Genomic DNA, 21439 nt, shown 5'->3' with positions numbered 1-21439 from the left:
TTATTTGTTTAGATAGAGTGAAGGATATGTTTTGTATAATTCTACGAAGTCCTAGAAAAAAACGTAGGCCTATTAGCCTATTTTCCTTTCCCTTGCAATAAAAACATTACAGTGTAATCCATTTGATCAACTTCATTTGTGCATGAACAATTGAAATGGATGAATTCCTTAAAGAAAAATTAGTGGAAATATATTCATGACAAGATATAAAAGAGTCATTTGTTTGTATCAGACGCTGTATAGACTACCACAGTATTAGTCATACTACCCATAAAACCTAGCGGTCAAACAGGGAAATCGTTCCAATCGTTTTTCCACCATTCATTTTTCCCATAGGAGATTTTAGAAACACTTAAAATATGGGCTGTGATTCGTGTAGGCTTACCCTGGCGTGACATTTTGATAACTGTGTAAAACTCTCTAAGAAAAGGTGACTTTTATCAATATATTCGGCTCTATTTACTCTCAGATTCGAAAATGCTAATTAGCATCAAAGTAGACATCCAAAACTACATATCCCTGCAAGCTCCTGCACATCGTCTCTAGCTGACACCTTTGCTAACAGGTAATGTGTCAATTTAAAAGTTGCATTTCCCAGTCGTGCTGAATGCATGGACAGCACGGTTATTCTTGGAAAAAGTGAAATCTGTAAATAGAGCTGCACCTTTTATTTGACAAAGGTAAGTGTCATAGAAACTGCAGAATATGCTCTTTTTGATACTATATAGAAGTCAAAATGTTTTACCTGCATGTGACTCTGAAGGAGGATTTGATAATGTGATTCCCCTTTCCCGGCATCTGTCAATTACAAGATGCGCCCAACGCTTCATGTACAATTTGACAACTGATAAGCCTAATATTGTCACTAAATTCAGTTATGAAGTAAGGGGCACAATTATCGCCCATTTATTTTCGTTCACTCAGTGGGGACAGAGAGACGCATTAGCGTCTGGCTGGGTACCTACATCCTACAGCACATTCTCTTAGCGGGTTAAGTTCTGAATAGTTGTGGGAAAAAAGCTGTAAAAAGGCTCTAAATACTTTTCTGTTTTCTTATCAGACAAATGACCAATGTAAAATACAAACATTTTATGAAAACTCAGGACATACCTTTTTAAAAAATGTGGACAGAGTTTTTATTTATTTACAAAATCGAACGTCGGTGGCTGTTGGCCTATGGCGGTTCTAGTGTTAAGTTGCGCTGCCGCAGGAGTGACTCACCTCACCAAGCCCGTTCTGCTCGTTATGTTTCTTTGTAAACAAATGCCTCAAACAACTGTTTTTGGAAACCAGTACCGGTAAACTTTATAATGAAAAATGATCTAACAGGCGACATAATGAACGTGAACTGCTTTATCAATTACCTAGTGCACAAGTTATTTTATTTACGGTATTGGAAAATCATACCAAGAGTATTTCAAAAATACCCTGGGATACGGTTATATACAATAGACTGCCCAACCCTAGTTGTATTGGTTTAAAGGATAATAAATCAATTAAAACTGTAGTGCACTTGTAATGTTATAAATGTATCGTTCTATTTATCGTTATCGCACTAATTCAGGCAATTTATCACCCAGCTCTACCCTATTGTATTACATATATACACAGTTTATTAGGTACACCGTCTAGTACCGGGACTCCCTTTGCCTCCAGGACAGCCTGAATTCTTCGGGGCATGGAAACATTGCTCAATATCAAGGGACCTAACGTGTGCCAGGAAAACATTCCCCACACCATTACACCACCTCCACCAGCCTGTACGGCTGACACCAGGCAGGATGGGGCCATGAACTAATGCTGCTTACGTCAAATCCTGACTCTACACTCAGCATTACGCAACAGGAACCAGGATTCATAGGACCAGGCAATATTTTTCCTCTCCTCAGTTGTCCAGTGTTGGTGAACTCTGGCCCACTGGAGCCGCTTCTTGTTGTTTTTAGCTGATAGGAGTGGAACCCGGTGTGGTCGTCTGCTGCAATAGCCCATCCGTGACAAGCACTTACGAGCTGTGAGTTCTGAGATGCTGTTCTGCACACCACTGTTGTACGGTGCCATTATTTTCCTGTTTGTGGCCCGCCTGTTGGCTAGCACGATTCTTGCCATTCTCCTTCGACCTCTCACCAACGAGCTGTTTTCGCCAACAGGGCTGCCACTGACTGGTATTTGATGTTTGTTGCACCATTCTCGGTAAAACCCTGGACACTGTTGTGCGTGAAAAGCACCGAAGGCAGGACATTTCTGAGATACCGGAACCGGTGCGCCTGGCACCGACGATCATACCATGCTCAAAGTCGCTTAGGTCACTCGTTTTGCCCATTCTAACGTTCAATCGAACGGTAACCTAATGCCACCTCTCGTCTGATGTATATTCTATTACACAAATCCAAGTACCCGAGTCACGCAACCTCCCCACACACACCGACTTACTCATGCACCTGAACGTTGCCTTGCAGAGTGCAGCTCTACTGTATTCTTTTCTCAAGGGAGTGTTTCGTCAAGCTGTGGAGAGGTTATGATAAGATTACATTATTGAAGCTAGACTTAGCCGAGGGGAAATTGAGGCGAAAGAAACAAAAGAGCAGAGTCAGGGAGGACAAATGAGCTCATGGTTTCATCACTGTGAACTCGATGTGACTGATATGTTGCTTCTTGTATCCAGTTAGTTAGCCAACAAGGCACTTCTCTACCTTTTTTGTCTTGCATTTCTAGTTTGTGTCTTTGATCTATAAATATATTTGATAAAGGTATTGGTGTAACTATGGTGTTTCGTTATTAACAAGATGTCAGTGATTGACAGCAGAGTCTGGGTGTAGGGCGATTCCATGCCAGTGGGAGTGTAAAATATGTTTGGTATCTCAAATTGTTCTGGCAATTCTCGCATAGGAACTTCACTCAGAAGAAGAATGTTTTGCTTGCTTTTCACATTTGTATCACCATTTTTGGGTGGTAAATCATGATGAAATTACCCATTTTAGGTGGTTTTTATACATGCCTCCTGTAAGACCATATGACCTGTGAACCATACATATGGACTATGTATAGATTCTGAAAAATAAATGTTCACATTAATTTATTCAACATTGAAAATATGAATATATAAAAACGATCCTTTTTGATTGATCTTATATTTAGACATATTGTTCGTAACAATATGCTCTTCAAAACATGTCATTTCCAGTGGGCTCTCTGGTACTTTTAATAATATGACCCATTTTCTACATAGAAATTGACATTACAGGTTATTAACCCATCACAGCCCTCCTTTAGGATTGCACATTCAGCAAGTCACCAGCAGAGGGAGTTTCCTTTGAATCCATTTTCCCATTCAGTGTGTTGGCGGGACTCATAACATGTATCATCCCTTCATAATTAGTAGAGTCCACTCTGGAAATGTTATGTACTTGTAGTGTATACTGTTTGGAGCAATACACTCTACGTCTTAAAAATGAACAAAATCAAAAAGGGTACTTTTATTGAATGTAAATGAATAAATAAATGTGAGAAATCTATTTCAGAATCACACTATAAATAGTATAATGACACCAAGATGTTGTCTGTATCATGTATGCAGATCATAATGTCTTACAGGAGGCATGTATAGGTCTAAAATGGCCACTTTCATCATGATTTTCTCAAAAATGGTTTGTGATTCAAATGTAAAAAGAATTTCAAACATCCTTCCCCCCCAATGAAGTTGCTAGAACAATCTGGCTGTGCGTGTTTTTTTTTGTGTGTGTGTTAGGGGGGTTGTTCCCTCTCTATGTGTGTTGTGTGCCACCTGCACAGTGCTGTACTACATGCTGTAGTATATGCTGTAGTACATGCTTTTGTTTCACATCAAAGTCAGGAGTCAGTATCAAAGGAGGACTAGAGAATACACTGTAGCCTACAATCTCACAGACCCTCTGGCTGCTTCCCCCAGCCCTGTGTCACATCTAAGCAGCGATTCAGTAAATCTGGATAGACGCATTATGAAGGCAAAGCCTTTCACACTGCAAGCAGCCAACACTGAGGCCTGCTGTCTGTAAGTCACCACTGTCTGTAAGTCACCACTGTCTGTAAGTCACCGCTGTCTGTAAGTCACCGCTGTCTGTAAGTCACCACTGTCTGTAAGTCACCACTGTCTGTAAGTCACCACTGTCTGTAAGTCACCACTGTCTGTAAGTCACCGCTGTCTGTAAGTCACCGCTGTCTGTGTGCCACCTGCACAGTGCTGTACTACATGCTGTAGTATATGCTGTAGTACATGCTTTTGTTTCACATCAAAGTCAGGAGTCAGTATCAAAGGAGGACTAGAGAATACACTGTAGCCTACAATCTCACAGACCCTCTGGCTGCTTCCCCCAGCCCTGTGTCACATCTAAGCAGCGATTCAGTAAATCTGGATAGACGCATTATGAAGGCAAAGCCTTTCACACTGCAAGCAGCCAACACTGAGGCCTGCTGTCTGTAAGTCACCACTGTCTGTAAGTCACCACTGTCTGTAAGTCACCGCTGTCTGTAAGTCACCGCTGTCTGTAAGTCACCACTGTCTGTAAGTCACCACTGTCTGTAAGTCACCGCTGTCTGTAAGTCACCGCTGTCTGTAAGTCACCGCTGTCTGTAAGTCACCGCTGTCTGTAAGTCACCACTGTCTGTCTGTAAGTCACCACTGTCTGTAAGTCACCGCTGTCTGTAAGTCACCACTGTCTGTCCTTTATGCGCATGACATTGTGTATTACATGAGACCCGAGGAGAGAGGGACACATGTTTTAACAGTACAGTATTATCAGACAGACCGCGAGAGAGAAAGCGAGAGAGAGACAGACAAAGCTCCTCTGTGCCTAGGATTCGCCCGCTGAACTCTTATCACAACCGTGTGTGTGTGTGTGTGTGTGTGTGTGTGTGTGTGTGTGTGTGTGTGTGTGTGTGTGTGTGTGTGTGTGTGTGTGTGTGTGTGTGTGTGTGTGTGTGTGTGTGTGCGTGTTTGAGTCTGGGCACCTGCTAGCTTCGGGACACTACATCCGGAGCCTGTGTATTGATTGGACTCACTGAGTTGGGCGTTCTGGTGGGTGGTGGCTCGGCGCTCAGCTAGTCTGTAATGGTGGTCTGGTTGATTAGCTCTATGATGGTCTAATTTTCCTGGCTCTGTCTGACAGTCAGTTGATTGACAGTTATGTACTAAGGCTTTTATTAAGGGACAATTAAACCACTTTCTAGCCAGTTATTATGCTGTTTGTATATGTGCACAACTGTGAGATTATACACATTTTTCTGTTTTATTGTTTTTGTTAGTCATGCTGCACGAATCCTTGTTTTTGTCCTTTTGAAACTTTCGGTAACACATTACTTGACACCCAGCGTCATAACACGTTATGACACGGTCATAACCATGTCATATGTCATAACACTGTCATGACCAACCTGTTGTGACATATGTTGTATGGTTTTATGGCTGGTGATGACATCTCAAAACCCACATTTATTCAAATGTGTTTTTTCCCTGCCAAGAAGTTTCCTTTAGTTCCTTAAGTCCTTTGTCGTTGTTGTAATGAATTCTTTACAGTCACATTTCATCATATTTTAAATAACTTGTAGGACATACACTTTATGACACTGTCATGAAGCATTATGACCATCATAATCATATAAGCCAGATAGGCCTATCACGTACATGCCCTTATGTCGGTCATCAGTCACAAAGAAGGTGTCTTGTCCTGCTGCTAAATATGCTTCTCCATACATCCCAGTCATCAGCAACAGAGCATTGGGGTAGGTGCATGTCCGACATCAATGTGTGCGCAGTTACAATGATACTTTAATATGTTCAATTTCAGAAAATGTTATATAACAAACATACTGTTGACAAGTAGGCTATGGTGTAATGGAATGTTTTGCCTTGTGTGGTAGGGTTTGTGGGTTTTAACACTCTTATGTAGGTGTCATAACCAGCCATAAAATAAAGCAATATATGTCATAACGTGGCTAAATATGTTTCGTGACAGTATTATCGCCATATTATGACAGCTTATGTCAGCTGTTATGACATGGTTATGACCGTGTTATGACGCTGTGTGTCAAGTAAAAGTGTGGCCGAAACTTTTCTATTCCCCTCTTCTACAGCATAATATGATTCCCGGGGTATATTTAGTCTCCCATGATGCAATGCCCAGCCTAGTTAGCCTGCAGCTTAGTTGGCTATCAAGCCCAGACAAAGCTTAATCTAAATATACACTGAGTGTACAAAACATAAGGAACACCTGCTCTTTCCAATGTATAGACTGATCAGGTGAATCCACGTGAAAGCTATTGTCCCGTATTGATGTCACCTCTTAAATCCACTTCAGTCAGTGTAGATGAAAGGGAAGGAGACGGGTTAAAGAAGGATTTTAAAGCCTTGAGACAATTGAGACATGGATTGTGTATGAGTGCCATTCAGAGGGTGAATGGGCAAGACAAAAGATTGAAGTGATTTTGAACTGGGGTATGGTGGGAGGTGCCAGACGCACCGGTTTGAGTGTATTAAGAACTTCAACGCTGCTGGGTTTTTCACGCTCAACAGTTTCCCGTGTGTATCAAGAATAGTCCACCACCCAAAGGACATCTGTCCAACTTGACACGACTGTGGGAAGAATTGGAGTCAACGTTGGTCAGTATGCCTGTAGAACGCTTTCCACACGTTGGCTACGAGTGCATCGCTTCTTCTTTTTTTAAATTGTTGCAGTTCTGTCCTTGAGCTGTTCTTATCTATTAATGTTCTGTATTACGTCATGTTTCATGCTTTGCGTGGATCCCAGGAACAGTAGCTGCTGCTTTCGCAACAGCGAATGGGGATCCTAATAAAATACCAAATAATAGCAACCCATATGTTAAAAGTGGTGGCGTTATCCTTTTGAGCTAATTTCCCTGGCTTTGTCTATCTGATGGCTTTGTGTTTGATTTACATTCCCTGTAGAAGTAGATTGGTTCTGTGCTGGGCTAGTTTTCCTGGCTCAGGTCTCCTCAGTGTACAGAGGCCCATTGTTCTGTAGTGTGGTGTTGTTTGTGGTGTGTGTGTGTGTGCTTAGTGAGAGAGTGGTGGGTTAAGTCTTCCCCTGGGCGCTCTCTCTCCCTCTCTCCCTCCCTCCGGTCTACTGCTGCCCAGCCATCCGGGGCTTGCTATCAGGCACTGCCTCACCACCTCTGCCCTCACTGACCTCTCGGTGCTGTAAGGAAATGCCTCACCCCTTGACTGTGTCCTTGCACAGGCTTGTTTACGTTGCCCAGGCATGTGCCATATTACTATCATTCTCTGCACATAGTCAAGGGGTGAGGCATTTCCTTACAGCCACAATATGAAGAAGAAAAAAACCGTGAACTTTGTTGGCCAGAAACGGTGCTTTGGGCTTACAGTAAAAGTTAGCTTGATCTGTTAGTGCCACAAACATAATCCACTTTTGAGTTCGGGGTTAAGTGCTCTCAAGGCTTGAGCTGTTAGACAGAAATGTGTTTAACTTGTTAATAGTTTGCTCTGAACTATTATGCCGGTGTCTGTTTTCTCTTTACCACTCTTAAATTGTGAGTGTGTCTGATGCTTGTTTTTTGTGTCATGTGGAAAGGGGGTTCAAACTCCTCTGACGGGGGTCTTCTGGGGAAAGGGAGGTGGGGGGGGGGTTGTCAGTACCCCTTTAACAGGCCAACATTGGCTTTGAGGCCCCCTCACTCTCTCCACTGCCAAATTACCCCCATCCCGTCCAGCAATCAGGCCCTAAACCACAGCTAGGCTTGGCAGCAGCCCCAACCCACAAATACTTTGAGCAGTTGAACATGTGCCCTGTATTTAGAGGTAGAGCCCCCCACGCACACGCACACACACACACACACACACACACACACACACACACACACACACACACACACACACACACACACACACACACACACACTGTCCATTAAGAAATCAGAGTCCAGTAGGTTCTGTTGCTTACAGTATCATGCCTGTATTTTGCACTCTTTCTCACTTCCCATTCTGTTTCACAGTAGGGTCTTCAGGAAGTCACCAGTTTGCGACAAGTAGGCCTACACAGTGACACACTCCTGTGTTCAGAATTCACCCATGGAAGTTTTATCACAGCCTGTGTGTGTTTGGTGCATATATACATACCAGCATCTTAATGCTCGTTAGTATCGTGGCAAGGAAGCAAAACACGAAGCGGATTTAACTTCTTTAGATAAACAGCCCTAATGTTGGAAACAAACATCATTATGTTGTCATCCAGAGTCACATTTATTTATTTTCCAAACTACAGCGCGCAATATTTTACATACAGCAGGTTTTATATACGGGTATCGTCCCAGCCCTACTGTTCATGCTTCTCTGTGTTTGCGGGCGTGGGTCTCTTTGCTGGGTAGATATCTAAATGTTTGTTGTCTACAGTATCTAACCCAGTCTCCTCCTTCTCTCTCTCTCGCTCTCTCTCTCTCTCTCTCTCTCTCTCTCTCTCTCTCTCTCTGTGTAGATGACAGTATCTCGGCGGCGAGTGCGTCTGACGTGCAGGATCGTCTGTCGTCGTTGGAGCTGCGTGTCCATCAGCAGGAGGATGAGATCACCGTGATGAAGGCGGCGCTGGCCGACGTGCTGCGACGCCTAGCGCTCTCCGAGGACACGGCCGCCACCGGCAAAAAACAGACCAGCGCCAAAGGTAGTCGGTCACCTCAGCCCCCACCCCCCCACCCCTGAACTCTCACCGAAACCACCAGTCACCATCACTGTCACCATCCGATGTGCTCTCATGATTCTACATTTTTTAAACCCTCTAGAAACCCTACAACGGGACAGTTTGAAACATCATCTCTCCGCCATAAGATGATCGTGCACTGTCAAATCCATCTGCACTCGCTTCTGTACAACTTACCATACCTATGCTCTAGCACTGTAAATTCCATTCATCTCCACTTTCCCAATGGCTCGTTTGGCCCCTCTCCCTTGGATTCCTTCGCCAGGTCGTAGTTGTGAGAGTCAGCTATCTTGTATTCCTCCGCTTGTGTTTACACAAAGGAAGTTCTGGAGCGGCGCCAGAACCTGGATCTGTTAACAGTTTCACTCCGACCTTGACTCCCGGTGCAAAACGTTTCCATTCAGATCGCAGCTGTGTAGGCCTATGCGTGTGTGTGAGCGCGTGCTTGGGGCTAGCGGAAGGGCCAGTATGGAGTGTTGCAATACCACGGTTAATACCGTCTACCAGAGAGGTCACAGCAAGGAACGTGCTTATTCTACCTTCACACACCTTCACAACACGTGCTGACGACTTCAATTCAATCACAATCTAACACAGGAACATAATCACAATCCAGTCTCTCACTGGGAATGAAATCTGTCGGTGGGGAATAAATCCCGCTCCATTCTCTCACACTATAACAAACTGAGGTCCTCTCTGAGCTCAGTGACAAAGTAGAGGCTCGTATGCCCAGCCAGCAGGAGGGGGAGGGAATTCCTGTGGCTGTCCCTGTCAGGAATATCATTCCCCGACTGGGCAAGAGAGAAAGAGGGAGCGAGAAAGACAGAGGGAGATTGAATGCACTCTCAGAGAGAGGCAGAGAAAGAGATGACATTCTCAGAGAGAGAGAGAGAGGGAGAAGGAGAGAAGGAGAGCGATAAAATGTGTCGCGCCCAGAGTCATTGGCGAGCGTCTGGGTTCTGTAATCACGCTTCAGTAATAACCACCACCCACTCACCCGTATCCTGGCTAACTGACTCCAGAGCTGTCCATCTGCACACAATAAGACCATCTGTCTCCTGGGCCTGTGTGTGTGTGTGTGTGTGTGTGTGTGTGTGTGTGTGTGTGTGTGTGTGTGTGTGTGTGTGTGTGTGTGTGTGTGTGTGTGTGTGTGTGTGTGTGTGTGTGTGTGTGTGTGTGTGTGTGTGTGTTTGTGTGTGTTCACGCACTCGTGTGTGCGCTCCCTGTGCGTGTGCGCTCCCTGTGCGTGCGCTCCCTGTGCGTGTGCGCTCCCTGTGCGTGTGCGCTCCCTGTGTGTGTGCTCAGTGTGCGTGTGCTCCGTGTGCGTGCGCTCCGTGTGTGCGCCCGTGTGTGTGTGTGCGCCCGTGTGTGTGTGTGCGCCCGTGTGTGTGTGTGCGCCCGTGTGTGTCCGCGCCCGTGTGTGTGAGTGCGCGCCCGTGTGTGTCCGCACCCGTGTGTGTGAGTGCGCGCCCGTGTGTGTCCGCACCCGTGTGTGTGAGTGCGCGCCCGTGTGTGTGCGAGCCCATGTGTGTGTGAGCCCGTGTGTGTGTTTGTGGCCACGCACATTCACGTGCGTGCACCTAATTCTGGGAAGTCGAACATTATCTGTGTGTGGTGACTGGGCAGCCTTGTCCTGACATTTCACTTTCTCTAATGAAACCAATTACTGTATGATCATGTGGAAGTCTCTCTCTTCGGGAAGTGTCTTGGCTGGGAAGCCATGGCTCCTTGGTAAAGAGAGATCCCGTCCCCATTTCTCTACCTATTCAGGATATGTCACCATGAAGAGAATGTGTTTCATAAATATAGCTGCGAGCAGCATTGATGGGGTTCACAGGATGACACAGTGACGGGTACAGTGCGGCGATATTTGAACGCAGCAACAATTTTTTCTCAAAACCGTTAAAGGACTGTAATGAGTCTAAATGCAGTGGTTAGTGGATAAACTAATGATGAGTGGAACATATTTATCCATAAACGAGTCACCAGGAAATGAGTCGCCAGTTATTGTTGCCCGTGGTGAACATCTATCTAAAAGACCTTATCAAAGTTGATAAATACAGTTAAACTGGTATACTCTTGCAGATAATTATCACCTTACTGACACTAAATCAGGAATAGTAAGTACACTATAAAATCACAATGAGAAATACACAATTGAAAGTGTAAAAGAACCCGAAAGAAATGTACCGGTACAAAGTAGTTGGTATACCCCTTTAACGTTGCAGACCTGACACTACTGGTGAAGTAGTCAGGCTGAACGCAGCCCACCAAAAACAAGATACGCACTGACACCTGCTCCTCACTCACAATGTTACGTTTCTTCTGATCAGAGGAACCTAGCTGCTCGCGGGGCCGTGGCTGTCTGATCTCCAAAGGAAAAACTCCCTTCTGTTCAGAGGAACCTAGCTGCTCGCGGGGCCGTGGCTGTCTGATCTCCAAAGGAAAAACTCCCTTCTGTTCAGAGGAACCTAGCTGCTCGCGGGGCCGTGGCTGTCTGATCTCCAAAGGAAAAACTCCCTTCGGTTCAGAGGAACCCAATCAGCGTGCAGGGATGTGGACGCAATCTAACTGGTCTCCTTGTGAAAAATGTATAGAGGAAGCGGTTACTGCCCAGGACAGTTGGCAATAAGTCCCAAATATAGAAACTACTGAGATTATTTACACTACCTAGCTAGCTCGTAGAGGGATAAATGGCTTGGTGCACACAGTCCTCGTGGAAAACAACCTGCTGGTGATAGCTACCCGTCCAACTAGGTAGTTTACTGACAGGTTAGCTAGCACATGACAACTCACGAGAGAACTACAACTCGCTCACTCATCTTTACATCAACAATCACATCCTACTAAATAGTGCACACAACTAACCAACTCTGGCTGGTAAGGTTGGAAAAGTAAACGATTGGGGGATTGTTTTAAAACATATGTACAAAAGTTTGCATTCGCCTTTGCCTCTCACTCAAATTCTCCTGAGCTTCAACTTCCTTCCCCTGGCTATCCGTATTCGTCCTGCTCCCTCCCCTTGCATTCCATCCGATTGGCTAATGGGACCAACACTCAGTAACTGGGAAAGAATTGTGTATCATTGGTGTGCACCTCTTCAGAAATACTTTATCTCTGACATTCGTCCTCTTCGTCTTCTTCGTTTTCTTCTTTGTCTCCTTCTTCTTCATCTTCTTTGTTGCGGTCCAAACACTTAAAAGACACACCCTATCCCCTCAGCCCTCAAATTAAGTGGACACTTCTGATGACGTATCATGATGTTTGATGAGTATACACTTGCGGGGCGAGGGAGGAAGGAATGATTTTTAAATGGACCACCCTTGGCTGGAAATTGGTCAGTCGTTCATCCCGCGATGATTGTGTTTTCAGCCATCGGTAACTTGTGTGTGCTTTATATGCGCAACAGTCAATTATGAGTGCATGTCTACTAATATTAAATATAAACTCAGCAAAAAAAGAAGCGTCCTCTCACTGTCAACTGCAGTTATTTTCAGCAAACTTGTGTAAATATTTGTCTGAACATAACAAGATTCATGTCACGTCCTGACCATAGTAAGATGTTATTTTCTATAGTAGAGTAGGTCAGGGCGTGACAGGGGGTGTTTTGGTTTATTCTATGTGTTCTATTTCTATGTTCTTAGGTTCTAGTTTTTGTATTTCTATGTTGGTTTGTTTGGGATGATCTCCAATTAGAGGCAGCTGGTCTTCGTTGACTCTAATTGGAGATCATACTTAAGTAGTGGTTTTTCTTCCTGAGTTTTGTGGGTGATTATTTTTGAGTAGTGTTTGTTTCTCCTCTGCGTCACAGTTTGTTGTTTTGTCTATTCAGTTATTTTATGTATTGCATAGTTTCACAGAGTAAATAAAATGTGGAACTACACACACGCTGCACCTTGGTCCTCTCCTTTTGACAGCCGTGACAATTCAACAACTGAGACATAAACTGAACAAGTTCCACAGACGTGTGACTAACAGAAATGGAATAATGTGTCCCTGAACAAAAGTAACAGTCAGTATCTGGTGTGGCCACCAGCTGCATTAAGTACTGCAGTGCATCTCCTCCTCATGGACTGCACCAGATTTGCCAGTTCTTGCTATGAGATGTTACCCCACTCTTCCACCAAGGCACCTGCAAGTTCCCAGACATTTCTGGGGGGAATGGCCCTAGCCCTCACCCTCCGATCCAACAGGTCCCAGACGTGCTCAATGGGATTGAGATCCGGGCTCTTCGCTGGCCATGGCAGAACACTGCCATTCCTGTCCTGCAGGAAATCACACACAGAATGAGCAGTATGGCTGGTGGCATTGTCATGCTGGAACGTCATGTCAGGATGAGCCTGCAGGAAGGGTACCACATGAGGGAGGAGGATGTCTTCCCTGTAACGCACAGCGTTGAGATTGCCTGCAATGACAACAAGCTCAGTCCAATGATACTGTGACACACCGCCCCAGACCATGACGGACCCTCCACCTCCAAATCGATCCCGCTCCAGAGTACAGGCCTCGGTGTAATGCTCATTCCTTCGAAGATAAACGCGAATCAGACCATCACCCCTGGTGAGACAAAACCGCGACTCGTCAGTGAAGAGCACTTTTTGCCAGTCCTGTCTGGTCCAGCGACGGTGGGTTTGTGCCCATAGGCGACATTGTTGCCGGTGATGTCTGGTGAGGACCTGCCTTACAACAGGCCTACAAGCCCTCAGTCCAGCCTCTCTCAGCCTATTGCGGACAGTCTGAGCACTAGTGGTGGGATTGTGCGTTCCTGGTGTAACTCGGGCAGTTGTTGTTGCCATCCTGTATCTGTCCCGCAGGTGTGATGTTCGGATGTACCGATCCTGTGTAGGTGTTGTTACACGTGGTCTGCCACTGCGAGGACGATCAGCTGTCTGCCCTGTCTCCCTGTAGCGCTGTCTTAGGCGTCTCACAGTACGGACATAGCAATTTATTGCCCTGGCCACATCTGCAGTCCTCATGCCTCCTTTCAGCATGCCAAAGGCACGTTCACGCAGATGAGCAGGGACCCTGGGCATCTTTCTTTCTGTGTTTTTCAGAGTCAGTAGAAAGGCCTCTTTTGTGTCCTAAGTTTTCATAACTGTGACCTTAATTGCCTACCGTCTGTAAGCTGTTAGTGTCTTAATGACCGTACCACAGGTGCATGTTCATTAATTGTTTATGGTTCATTGAACAAGCATGGGAAACAGTGTTTAAACCCTTTACAATGAAGATCTGTGAAGTTTTTGGGATTTTTATAATTATTAATATATGCCTACTGTATGATAGCTTGCAAATTAACTAACTAACGTTAGCCTGCCTAGCTGGAACTTGAAGAAGGGAAATGTTTTATTTCTACAATTTCCAAACAAAAACAGCTTTTTACAAGACGTGTTTGTGCCATCATGTGCATTAGTAGCACAATTTCTAACTTATTTACATTTGTTTTTACTTACACTTGTATGTTGACTTCTCTATTGATGATGTTTTGAAGTTTTCGTAGACTTTTGTTAGTGGGTGTACAATCATCGCGAATTGAATTATGGGGAGTTTCAGGCCCCGGGGTGAACATAATTGTACACCCGCAAAGCCCACTAAAAACGAGGGCTGAGGGGCTTATGTTGCAAACTTCCCTTGCTTGGCTAATCATTTGTACCGCCCACCAAGATGGTGACGGGGATTCCTCCAAGGGCATAAAGCAAGGGTAAGTGGACGAGGGTGTGTCTTCTTCTTCTTCAGTGGGTTTTATATGGAAGAGCAATATATATGATAAATAATATAGCGCCACAAAACTAACCAATGGCCAAAAATGTATTTAATCCGGAATGAATTAAAAAATATACAGAATGTATACCGGATATGTGATACCAGCGACTCCCAACCCGGAAACAAAGGATGCATTTAAAAAGTGCCTTACTATATAAAAAAAGGCAAAAAAACTGAACCCTTTACTGTATGAATGGTAGGATTGGAGTAGGGCTGTTGTGGTGACTGTATTACCACCACACCGGCAGTCATGAGTCACGGCCCATGACTGCAGTAAAATTCCACGTGACCTTTGAGTCACGGTAATCCCCTTTTTTATGCACTCTGAACATGTTTTGGTAGTACCCAACTTGCTAACTATCAGGTCCTAATGGCCTGGTACTCAGGGCTCTATTGTTACCATCAAGTCCTACTGGCCTGGTACTCAGGGCTCTATTGTTACCATCAGGTCCTAATGGCCTGGTACTCAGGGCTCTATTGTTACCATCAGGTCCTAATGGGCTGGTACTCAGGGCTCTATTGTTACCATCAGGTCCTAATGGGCTGGTACTCAGTTCTCTATTGTCCCTCTAACCACTAACATCAATGCAAATACAATGGAAAATCACATCAAACACTTATCATCAGAACAGTAGGTCTATCATACTTTTAAAACAGTGTAAAACATGGTTGTTGTGGATGCTGTTTTAAAGCCTAACACAACGAAATGGACAGCGCTTTCTACGGTGATGATTCAATCAAAATGCTTCTGAGCCCAAGCCCGAAAAAACCCTGAATTCAAATGACGATTCTGCCGTTATACAATACATTGCCTACCGCAAATTATGCATGGAAGAAAAACATAAAACAAAACTGATTTAAGATGTCTTGGTACATAATTGGTCTAGCCTATACTTCAAAATTAAACCAACTCAAGTAATCGCAGTTGAGTGTGGACTGTATTATTATGCATACTGGATGGACTGGTTACTTTATGCTACACTCCAAACTGTCTATCCATGAGTCTGGGAGAGGTCATATAGCCCTAGGCGATGCTGTTGCTTCATTGAGGATGCTTGGCGGTTTAAAGTTTGCCTACAGTTAGTGAATTTGCATTTGATTTTGAATATCCTAGTAATCAGGATATTTTTTTAATTTTTCGTAATGAAGTGAGTGACACATTACCTTCATCTGTGCATAATATCTCGCCACCGAGCGTTTCCATCTCCGCAATCTCCTATATTCCTTTCTTCAGTGCGTAGACGGTTTAGTGAAATATGTTTAGTTGCGAAAACGTTACTATTGATGTTCCCGAACAGATTTCACTTGTTTCCAAAATTAAGCACTAGGTAGGTACGGGAACAAGATCTCAGAGTCCATGGCATGCAAATGTATATAAAAAAAGAAAAACCGTACTTACATAAGTATTCAGACCCTTTGCTATGAGAATCAAAATTGAGTTCTGGTGCATCCTGTTTCCATTGATCATCCTTGAGATGTTTCTACAACTTCATTGGAGTCCACCTGTGGTAAATTCAATTTGTTGGACATGATCTGGAAAGTCCCACACCTGTCTACATAAGGTCCCACAGTTGACAGTGCATGTCAGAGCAAAAACCAAGCCATGAGTTTGAAGGAATTGTCCGTAGAGCTCTGAGACAGGATTCGGTCAAGGCACAGATCTGGGGAAGGGTACCAAAAAATGTCTGCAGCATTGAAGGTCCCCAAGAACACAGCTGCCTCCATCATTCTTCAGTGGAAGAAGTTTGGAACCACAAGACCCTTTCTAGAGCTGGCCGCCCGGCCAAACTGAGCAATTGAGGGAGAAGGGCCTTGGTCAGGGAGGTGACCAAGAAACCGGTGGTCACTCTGAAAGAGCTCCAGAGTTCCTCTGTGGAGATGGGAGAACTTTCAAGAAGGACAACCATCTCTGCAGCACTCCACCAACCAGGCCTTTATTGTAGAGTGGCCAGACGGAAGATACTCCTGAATATAAGACACACGATAGCCCACTTGGAGTTTTCCAAAAGGCACCTAAAGGACTCAGGCCCTGAAAAACAAGATTCTCTGGTCTGAATAAAAACCAAGATTGAACTCTTTGGCCTGAATGCGTCTGGAGGAAATCTGGCGCCATGCCTCCGGTGAAGCATGGTGGTGGCAGCATCATGCTGTGGGGATGTTCTTCAGTGTAGGCGGTCATTTAAAATAAGAATTTGTTCTTAACTGACTTAACTGGTTAAATAAAGGTTAAGTAAACAACAAATAAAAAGTGGCAGGGACTAGGAGACTAGTCAGGGTCAAGGGAAAGATGAACGGCGCAAAGTACTGAGAGATCCTTCATGAAAACCTGCTCCAGAGCGCTCAGAACCTCAGACTGGGGCGAAGGTTCACCTTCCAACAAGACAACGACCTTAAGCACACTGCCAAGACAATGCTGGAGTGGCTTCGGGACAAGTATCTGAATGTCCTCCAGTGGCCCAGCCAGAGCCCGGACTTGAACCCGATCAAACTTCTCTGGAGAGACCTGAAAATAGCTGTGCAGTGACTCTCCCCATCCAACCTGACAGAGCTTGAGAGGATCTGCATAGAAGAATGGGAGAAACTCCCCAAATACAGGTGTGCCAAGCTTGCAGTGTCATACCCAAGAAGACTCGAGGCTGTAATTGCTGCCAAAGGTGCTTCAACAAAGTACTCATTAAAGGGTCTGAGTAATTATGTAAATGTTATATTTAAGTTTTGTATTTTTTATAAATGTGCAAAAATGTAAAGAAACCTGTTTTCGCTTTGTCATTATGGGGTATTGTGTGTAGATGGATGAGCGAGAAAAAAACAACGATTTGTTTTCTATGGAAAAGGTCAAGGGGTCTGAATACCTTCTGAATGCACTGCACTTTTTTTTCTCCTGTTTCTGTTCCTGCCCATTTTAAAATTGTTATTTTACTAATAAACTAATTTTACATATTAGTGAAGACCAGATTAAATTGAGAATAGTTAAATTGAGAATAATGATGGGTGAAAATATGATCACTTGATGAGAGAGCAGCTGTGCAGCCTGAGGCAAGGAACGGAGCGCAGGGTTTTTTGTTTTTGCTGCTTGTTCAAATCCTCAATAGACTGTAGTCGCACCATGCAGCCCATATATCTTTTGATTTCTAAGACATTCTGAGGTTTGTATCATTCACAACTAAAGTTGCCGAATAACTTTAAATCTAGAAAATAGGACCTTTGTGGATTTCACATGGCGGGGCAAGGGCGAAGCCATGGGTGGGCATAGGCCCCACCCTCTTGGGAGCCAGGACATGGGCTGGCGTGGTTACAAGTGGGCTGCGGTTGTGAGACCGGTTGGACATACTGCCAAATTCTCTAAAACAACATTGGAGGCAGCCTATGGTAGAGAAATTGACATAAAATTGTCTGGCAACAGCTCTGGTGGACATTCCTGCAGTCAGCATGCCAATTGCACGCTCCCTCAAAACTTGAGGCATCTGCGGTATTGTATTGTGTGACAAAACTGCACATTTGAGAGTGGCCTTTTTATCGTCCCCAGCACAAGGTGCACCTGTGTAATGATCATGCTGTTTAATCAGCTTCTTGATATGCCACACCTGAGAGAGATGCGTTTTTTGTGCGTATGCAACATTTCTGGGATCTTTTATTTCAGCTCATGAAACATGGGGCCAACACTGTACATGTTGCGTTTTTTATTTTGGTTCAGTACAGATGTTCCAAAGGCATGCATCAGCGGCTTGTATGTGGGGAGGCCTGGAAATGCTAAACGTGTTAATGCTGATTAACGATCAGTTACCGTGAGGCCGGCAGTCTTTTGCATGACAATAACCGGCTGACAAAATGTAATGACCGCCACAGCCCTAATTGAAGTGCTCACCGTGTCACCCTTGCTTAGCCTTTTCGTTGCACATCCCTCTATCCATCATCCATCTCTCCTCCCTCTCACACCCTCTGATCCCTCGTTCCGGTCAGCTCTTTATTTGGCTGGTCACCTTTTTATCTCATTATGACATCACTCTCCTATTTAATACCATCTATTGCCATAGCGATGGCTGCTGGCAACCCCTGCTGTGTGTGTGTGTGTGTGTGTGTGTGTGTGTGTGGTGTGTGAAGTCTGTTGTGTGTGTGAAGTCTGTTGTAGTGGGTTAATAAGCACTCCTGGGAAATGTACATGGATGCAGTTAAGAGGTTATTGAGCTGATGTGTTACAGCACTGGCAGTTTGACACGTACAACGGTGGTGCTTTGAATATTTTAGCTCTGTTGCCCTGCTCTCTCAGTGACGTGGGCAGTAATCCGGGACTGAAGCAGACAGGAAGCTAAGGAAATCACGTGGTTCAGTTCAGTTTCTCTTCAGACACCCATGCTCTCTGACTGCAAGGCCAACTCTGCAGAGAGTCTGCAAACCACCCCCCCCCCCAAACAGGGCCCCTTCCTGCTCCTGAGACCCCCGTTTCCTTACTCAATTACCAGAAATCTCTTCCTCTCTTTTTGTCTCTTGTTCAGTCTTTCTTTCCCCTCTACTACGTACATTCTTGGGTTTTTATCAGACATCTGACATCTGTTTGGGGTTTTAGGCTGCGTTTCTGTGCAGCACTTTGTGACATCAGCTGATGTAAGAAGGGCTTTATAAATACATTTGATTGATTGATCTGCTCAGCACTGTATCCCTTTCTCTCATTCACTTTTCTCTTTTTCCTGACCCTTATCTTTAACTTTCCAGCTCCAGTTATTTCCCACCCTTTCTTCCTCTTTTCCAAATCATTTATTATCAGGAATGAGGAAGCCAATCCATAGGGAGGTTTTCTTGTTGTAAGACTGTGTGAGCATTGAGACTCATTCTGCGCGCACACACACACACACACACACACACACACACACACACACACACACACACACACACACACACACACACACACACACACACACACACACACACACGCACACACACCTGTCAATCACAGCAGTTCGATGGGAGAGATAAATAGGTCTATCAGATCAGGAAGCCAGGTTGATGGATGAAGACTCTGCCTCTTGCAAGGCATCAATCATTATTAATACACAGCCGTTAGAATAGGCCAGGGTTGATTTTGCTTGACTATTCATTCATCAGACTCATTGACTCTCCCTCAGGCCTTGTGTACCGGCATTGCCAGTCTTCTCCTAATTAGTCTCCGGCTGTCTTCGGCCTTGATGGCGATGGGGGAGGGGATGAGACAGGAGAGAGCAGGGAGGTGGCGGTGGGGGGTGTTGGTGGATGGGGTATCCCCCTAACCCGGCCCTGCAGAGGGAGACCAGATCCTCCACCATGCTGTGTGTGTTTGAACTGGGGGGGGGTAATGGGCCGTGAAACTGGGCCATGTGTCGCCGACACGGGATCAGGCCTCTCCTGGGACACCACGCGCCCCCGAACATAACCCCGCCCCTCACCCGTCCTCCAGTCAGGGCACAGACGTACTCCACACACAGTACTTCTTACAGAAGTGCTTCGAAAGGACTGAGTTTATTTCTTCAATTAAAACCCCACCGAAGAAGAGTGCGTTCATCTCGTCTTCTCTCCGAGATGGCATGGCATTGTTTGTGTTGTCATCCATTAGAATCTCGGCTGTATCAAATACTCATCATTCACTTTACTTAGGAAACTCATATGAGTGTGTTTCCTACGGTGTGTTGCATCACGGTGTCCGTACCGCTGTTTATAGTGTATCTAGCGTGTGTTCCGGCTCTCTGCATGAGGACCGTTAATCAATGGTTTATCTCACCGAGACGCCTACTCTCTGTCCTATGAGCTCCCTCTTCCCTCCTTATCCAATTAGGCTGTCTGGTTAATGGGGTGAGGGAGGGGGGTGAGATGGGATTAGCCAGGAATCTGCTCTCCCTAATCCTTCCTTTGTCCTCCCTCAGATCAGACCCTTGTTTGTCTGTCTGTCTGTCGAGCAGTCATACTCCCTTGTTCAACCACTCCCCATCCCCTATACTCGTCTCCCCTTTACTCAAATCAAAAACAAAGTTTACCGGTCGCGTACACAGATTTTCAGATGTTATTGCAGGTGGAGCGAAATGCTTGTGTTTCTAGCTCCAACAGTGCAGTAATACCTAGCAATGAAAGATTCTGACCCTTGACCCCCCCCCCTTTTTGCCTTCAGGGCAGCTATCAGTTCGTCTGGGCATGGACTCTACAAGATGTCGAAAGCGTTCCATAGTGATGCTGGCCAATTTTGATTCCAATGCTTCCTACAGCTGTCAAGTTGGCTGGATGTCCTTTGGGTGGTGGGCCGTTCTTGATACACATGGGAAACTGTTGAGCGTGAAAAACCCAGCAGCGGTGCAGTTCTTGACACAAACCAGTGCGTCTGGCACATACTACCATACCCCGTTCAAAGGCACTTCAATCTTTTGTTGCCCATTCACCCTCTGAATGGCACACGTACACAATCCACATCTCAACCATCCCGAGGCTTAAAAATCCTTCTTTAACCTGCCTCCTCCCCTTTATCTACACAAGTGACGTCAATAAGGGATCGTAGCTTTCACCTGGTCAGTCTATGTCATGCAAAGAGCATAATGTTTTGTACACTCAGTGTATATCTTGTAGTTGTCCCTTCTGAATGTGCTCTCTCCTGCTCCCTGTAGGCCATAATCCCCTGCGCGAGGCCTACTCGATGTCCTGCATCCCCAACGGCAGCTCCAGCAGCCGTAAGCCCAGCCATCGAGACCGAGATAGCTCCACAGTGTCCGTCGCCAGGAAGGATACCTTCTCCTCAGCAGCCAAGAGGTACTGTACCACACACACACACACACACACACACACACACACACACACACACACACACACACACACACACACACACACACTTCCCATTCAAAAACAGTCATTACTCAACTCTAGACCTGCTCATATCAGATGGGCAGCCATTGATGAAGTGCCTGTGTTGACATGATGTTTTGCTCTGAAACGCCACATTAATCTCATTTGTCAACCTGTTTTAATGT

General features: G+C 45.1%; 1 protein-coding gene across 4 annotated transcripts in view; it reads left to right on the top strand.

Moving 5' to 3' along the window:
• eml4 (EMAP like 4) overlaps positions 1 to 21439 on the top strand; it is a 112818-nt gene that overhangs the window by 67502 nt on the left and 23877 nt on the right. For all 4 annotated transcript variants that reach the window (XM_014154117.2, XM_014154118.2, XM_014154116.2 and 1 more), the window contains exons 2-3: positions 8481 to 8663; positions 21080 to 21221. In XM_014154117.2, coding sequence (XP_014009592.1) covers positions 8481 to 8663; positions 21080 to 21221 — 325 coding nt within the window. The remainder of the gene's footprint in view (positions 1 to 8480; positions 8664 to 21079; positions 21222 to 21439) is intronic.

The sequence above is a fragment of the Salmo salar genome, chromosome ssa18, assembly GCF_905237065.1.
Source record: "Salmo salar chromosome ssa18, Ssal_v3.1, whole genome shotgun sequence".
In the NCBI taxonomy this organism is placed as follows: Eukaryota; Metazoa; Chordata; class Actinopteri; order Salmoniformes; family Salmonidae; genus Salmo; species Salmo salar.
This window is presented reverse-complemented; position numbering and strand designations above follow the sequence as displayed.